The 6,397-nt window shown below is 42.2% G+C and overlaps 1 protein-coding gene across 1 annotated transcript; it reads right to left on the bottom strand.

The window, feature by feature from the left end:
• Window positions 1-501: 501 nt before the first annotated feature.
• LOC143587396 (RAF-like serine/threonine-protein kinase 20) lies at window positions 502-6,063 on the bottom strand. Its single transcript, XM_077068697.1, has 9 exons — window positions 3,276-6,063; window positions 3,004-3,185; window positions 2,402-2,473; window positions 2,179-2,331; window positions 1,941-2,104; window positions 1,718-1,865; window positions 1,498-1,620; window positions 1,084-1,171; window positions 502-966 (listed from the first exon to the last, which is right to left on the bottom strand). Exons 1-9 carry the CDS (start codon window positions 5,950-5,952, stop codon window positions 782-784), a joined length of 3,792 nt encoding a protein of 1,263 aa, XP_076924812.1. The 5' UTR covers window positions 5,953-6,063; the 3' UTR covers window positions 502-781.
• Between the last annotated feature and the right edge of the window lie 334 nt (window positions 6,064-6,397).

Here is a 6,397-nt window from a genome sequence, read left to right as displayed (position 1 = left end):
CATGCCTTAAATATTTATTTTATTTTTTTATTTATATACACATACCAATTAGCCCACAAAACAGTCTTGTATCACTTTTTGTTCGGCTTAAAAAGTAATAATTAAAACCATCGCCCCTATTCTTGGCCCTTTTACCATTTAGCATCATCCTGTAGGAATATGAACCCACCTGATGATGGAAGACGGGCTGGTAACCCTGCTCAACTAACGGGTCAAACCGGATTGGGTCAAAACATATTATTTAGAAAACCTGGTTAGGGCCAGATATCATGCTTGCTAACCAACTTAACTAAAATATATCAAAACAGATTCACCGGCATATCGTGGCGCAGCCACCAGCAGTGACGGCAATGGTGGCCACGGCAGTGGTGGTGGCAGTGAATGGGGGTGTTCGTATGGTGCCATATCAATGTGGTTAGGGAACATAACAGTGAAACAAAGAAACATGTAAAAACCTATATGAATATTCAGAACAAAGTGTAAAAGAGTATTTATCTGCAATTAACTACACTTATTTGCTAGCAATGCCCAAAATACAAACCCACGTTAACCTTACCAGCATAATGCCGAACCATAACACAGGTGGTCCGCAAGAGCTGTGAGCAATTGTGGGGCGCGCTATGAGAACCAAACAAAAGGCAAAGGCAAACGGGAACCCGGAAACACATTCTATGGTCTCAACTTTGTAGAGATATAGATAGATACCCTACCCGACACAAGGACGATTTAAGAAAGTACTAAACTATGTTTTTTAACCCGGCGGTTGGAAAATGATATCAAGTTAGTTATTGATATGGTGTACTTTTGGTGGAACTTTTGACGTTATGATGCGTAACTGGTTAGCTATCTCAGTGAAGCTTGGTCTCTCCGATGGCTCTGCTGACCAGCATCTTTCCATTAAAGACCTCCATTCGGGGTCACAACCTTCAGGGACCGGAGGTCTAAGTGTGTTACTTACAATCCCGCCTGCAAATTTTTATACAAATTATAAAAATCTGAGTATTGGCGGGGCCATGTGAGTTTTCACCAACGGGTTCGCAGTTACCAAAAAGAAACAAAGTTATATATGTATGTGTAAATTACCGATTATTGCCCCGTAATGTAAGTCAGCATAAGGTTCATCTCCAGTAAGAAGTTCCCACATGACAATGCCGAATGAGAATACATCAACCTGAAACAAGAGGCGAAGAAGGTAAAGTATATATATACTTTGTTGTAGCATAGTAATTACGAAATTGCCACCGTGCATTTTCTTTGTTCCCCTTGCTTTGTACAATTCGCACCGTAAAAGTGATTTGTACCTGATCTCACCAAAATGAACTAGAGTAATAATAATTAAACTACTTGTAAATTGTAGCGTGACTATTATTGTTCTACTTCATTTTGTTGTAGAGTAATTATTATTACTCTACTTTGCATTTTATTGTAGCTTTTATACTTCGCAACGTAAACACATACATATGTGTATATATAGAAAGAGAGATATTTTGAGTGAACCTTCTCGGAAACGAGGCTGCTGCTGCCATTTAAAAGCTCAGGTGCCATCCATGGAAGTGTTCCACGCACGCCACCCGAGATTAGTGTTTGACGTTTGACTTTTGATAACCCCAAATCTCCAACCTGATAGCACAATAACAAGACATGCCATTTAAATTGTTATCGGAAACTGTTGTAAGAAATTTACTTCAAAGACCAACGTTTATGAAGTTCAACCAACCTTGCATATTGGACGGTGTGGATCACGCAGATTAACAAGCAAATTGTCACTTTTCAGATCAAAATGTACGATGTTTTTCCCATGAAGATATTCCATCCCAAAAGCAACATCCATGGCAATTAACAGACGTTTGCGCTTATCCAGATTCCTAATCACAACCATCTAAATATCAATATTCAACGCTGATTAATAAAACTTAACAAGACGAAGATCAATATGTTACCTTTCATTCTTTTGCAAAGCGGTTCTTAAAGATCCATTAACCATATACTCTGTAACAGTAGCAACTGACCCACCTGGACCATCAAGTACAACTCCATAAAAAGCTACAACATTTGGATGATGAAGATCCGCAAGCTTTATTGCTTCATTCCAGAAATCCTCCCTCTGTATTTCAACAAGCGTGTATGACAAAACAAACCAAAAAAAAAGATTAAACAATTGAAAAAACGAATGCAAACCATGCGTTCTTGTTCTGAAGCTTTCCCGGCAAAACATCGATCGTTTATTCTTTTAATTGCCACATCAGACCCTCTCCACTTGCCATGATAAACGGTTCCAAATGTACCTGAACCCAGTTCACGAAGCTCTTCAAGATCACTGTTTTTTATTATCTAAAAGTAAAAATGTCATTAGTTGATAAGTGTTATAAAGATGGAAACTATATAAAGTTGGAATCCTTACCTGCAGTGAACCGAGCCCGTCTGAAACTGGAAACCCAAGATTCGACTTTTCTGGAATCTTTGTTTTCAGATCCTGTATGACCAAAACTTAATTATGTATGAAGAATATTTATTGAAAATTAGATTAGTTTACACGTATTATAGAATATAATGATTAAAAGGTTTGAAAAAGAAGTGTTTCAAGCCAAGCCAAAAGCGTACTAGTATTACCCATAGGCTTGAAAACGAAGCGAACGAACACGCAAGTTTAACTTTAACCGAACAAACAAACAAACACAAACAACTAACCGAACAGGGTTTTCTTGTCCGTGTTCGTTCATTAAGAAAATGAACATCTATGTGTTTGTTTTTTGTACATTCCTTAACATTATAAATGAACGGTTCACGTGCGTAAACGAACAAACATAACTGAACATAGATGAAGGAACATAACTAAGTAAAAACCAAGTATAAGTAAATGTGATCAGCGATTTGATGGGCCTAAAAAGTTATTAAAACTAGACTAAATTGTAATGGGCCTAAAAGTTTAAATTAATATATTAACAAACGTAAAGTAACGAACATAAATGATTGCAAACTAGCTAACCCATTTTGCCCCATTACCTCAACTTCAACCCCTGACTGCACGTCTGCATTATTAGTAGTAGTAGTAGTAGTATTCTGAGATTCACCACTCAGGTTAGCTTCTGGGCTATGTTTATTAAACTCAGATGTTGATGAAGAAAAAACCGAAGCGGCAACACCTTCAGCAACAGCTTGTAGTTCTTGTTTGATCAACTCCTCTGCTGAACCAGCAAACATAAAAAGTAAAATGATTCATACAGACTTACAGAGTAAAGATTATCTTTAAACAAACTACAATGTTCATTACAGACCGTGTTCTACACCGATATTCAAGTCCAAATTAGCAGTAGTCGGGTAAGGTCCATCATCGATCAATGAGTCTGCTGTAGGCGATTCTTCCTTCAAGCCACCGCCGTCCTTTTTTGGTACAAGTTTGTTGGGCCGAGGTGGTGGGAACTGTGAGTCGTGTCTTAACATCCATGGATCTTGGTTGCTAAAAAGTGAGTTCGCACCGTCTTGAGTTTCAACCACCGCGCCATTAAATGGGTTGAGCGGGTCCATTAGCACGGTCTCCACTTCACTTTTTGGGTCAAACTGTAACGGGTACGCATTCCATTCAGTAGCAGGTGGGTTTCCTTCTGTTGCACGAGCTGAATCACCACCAGAAAATGCAGGGCCCGTGTCATTATTAACCAAATTGCCCATTCCACCGGGCCCCGGGAATCCATGCAACCATGGAACCTCAGATGCAGCATAATTCGGATCAACAACCATTTGGGATTTTTCAAGATTCATGGGTCTATTTTCCAAGATGTCATCTTGCGTGCGCAGTCGTAAATCTTCCATTCTAGCATCAGTTTGTCTCATATTATCATATGTAAAACCTGATTCCACATTATCCTCTTTGGTAACAACTAAAGGGGCAGGATACTCCCGTGGAGACTCGCGAACCTGCGTGTCTGAACTCGGTAACAGCACTCCAACCGGGTTTGAATCGCCACTAACAATCTTATTATTAACCACCGGCTCTGGATTCGCTTGATACTGCATCGGGACAGCAGACTGTTGGACCCACACACCATAAGGAGCTGACACCTGTGTGCTAGGATCATTTGTAGGAACCCGGTTAGGCTGCATCATTCTTCGGGTGTCTTCAACTTTAAGACTCTGGTAAACCGGATTCACATCAGACACTGTTGATTTAGGACTTTCTTTAAGGTCCTGTGCCACGGTATCAGAATGTGCATGAGGCAAAGCTTTTTGGCACATAATACACCCATCAAACCTAGGCACTGGCTCCGGGTATATCACTTGTTGAGTGGGTACCCGGGTTTCAGAAAAGGGCACTTGTTCCGGGCCCGGAATCTGATTCCAACCATAAGTTCCCGGAATTACATGAGAAGGTATTTGAGTGTGAGTTTGAGTATGAGTTTGCGGTTGAGGTTGATATGTAGAGTAGCTTGGATCACAAGGAATTTGAACAACCTCGCGTTGCTGCACATACGGAGCTGGCGCTGGAGGTTGAGCTTGAACCGGAGCCGGTGCTGGGGCTGGGGCTGGGGCTGGGGCTGGGACTGGAGCTGGAACCGGATTCGGATTGAAACTAACATGTGAGGACGGAGTTATAAACTGATGTTGCGGGACTCCAATTCCAATGACATTATTATGGAGTTGCGGTTGGGCATAGACCGGGCCAATGCTTCCCATAATCTGAGATTGGTACCCCATTTGTGTCGGTGGCGCTTGCATCTGTATGTACTCAGTACGGCTAAACGTCCCGTGGCGGGGGTTGACATAAGTTTGGACATAGCCAGGTGGTTGAATGGTGGGTCCAGGTGGTTGCAGATCATACCCAAATTGCCTCTGTTGTTGTACATGAACTAGGACCGGAACCGGGACTGTTCTTTCCAATATTTCAACCTCGTGATCAGACTGAGAAGGTGAAGCCGGAACAATAACCGGTTTAGCAGCCGGAACACCAGCAGCAGAACTGCCACCAGGAGATGCCACACCGCCAAACGCTGGACCGATCACCTCCCCTTGATCATGAGATAAACCATCCGCACCACCTTCCGCCCCGCTCACTTCTGAATTCTGGGTAGAGGAAGCACTCGCTATGCTCCCCTTCCTGGCGATACCACCACTGACACCGACACCACTAAAACTATCTCCAATCCCATTAACCGCCTCCACATACTTCTGCCCACTATCTTGCAAATCCTTAAACCGAATCACACTCGACGACTCTAAATCCGAAAACAAAAACACTCTTAACTTAGCCGAACCATCAGTCGACCTCTCAACCATCTTATCATACTCATCCATCATATTCTCCAAATCCTCCGGCCTCGAAACACTCACAAGCGCGTCAAGATCTTCCCCGGGCAACTGATACTTAATCACAACATTCCGCCCATACGAATCAAACATCTTTTGAACCAACTCATTAAACCTCACATCCCTCCTAACACTAATAATCCTAGTATCCCCCCCAACATACCTAAGCACCCCGTCACTCGGTCGAGGCAATATCTTCCCTCCATAACTGCACAAAAACTTAACTTTCCTACCCAAAACCGAATCATCACCACTTTCCTCACTAGCATGATCCGAAGCGGTACTCCCCCCACTTGGTACCAAATTCGGACCATAACCCGTTTGCGCTACACTAGTATTATTCGCATACCCATAACCCGGTACCAGATTCGATACAGCCGGTGGAGGCACACGTGGCAACCAATTAACCACCGCCGGGCCCGGAACTACGTTCCCATAGCCTAAACCCACATACCCGGAATCCGGAACAGCCGGAGCGGTGGACGGGTAATACACGGGGACCGTTCCGGGGCTGCCGGAGACTTCACGCGGCAAAGGGTTCGAATTGGGTAAGGTCACCGGAGTTATCAATCTAGATTCATCGGCCGGAGTTCTAGCTATGTGAATTGGGCGTAAAGTATTGTTGGGTAACGCATTTTGATCATAAGCCATCGAAAGATCTAATCAAACAGTGTAATTATCAATTATCTATCTAGGGTTTGTATCGGATTAAAACCCTTGAATCGAAATTGAAGTGCGAGTCGGTGAAGATTTACCAAAATATGACAGGCGTCTGTACACAGACACAGACACAGACACAGACACAGACACAGACACAGTGACCCACTATAAAATCTAAGAGAAAGCTGCTGCCTTTATCAAGAAAACGTCATAATCAAAGATAATCCAGAGTTCCTTTGGTTTCTCCATTTTTTTTTCATTTAATGATAATAATATTATTATTATTCATTGTTTCTGCAAATTTCATGTGATGGAGAAAAAACAAATGTCCCAAAAGGGTAAGATGTTTTCAGTTTCTTATTAATTGTCAGTGGTATGGACGAGAATACCCCTGATGAAGGGGGATGAAAAGGTGTGAGTGAAGGGTATAATTGTA

This window comes from Bidens hawaiensis, unplaced genomic scaffold (genome assembly GCF_021521415.1).
Source record: "Bidens hawaiensis isolate Kalapana, Puna unplaced genomic scaffold, B.hawaiensis_p1.1 tig00035489_1, whole genome shotgun sequence".
Classification (NCBI taxonomy): Eukaryota; Viridiplantae; Streptophyta; class Magnoliopsida; order Asterales; family Asteraceae; genus Bidens; species Bidens hawaiensis.
Note: the sequence above shows the minus strand (reverse complement) of the source record. Positions and strands in the feature narration are given on the sequence as shown.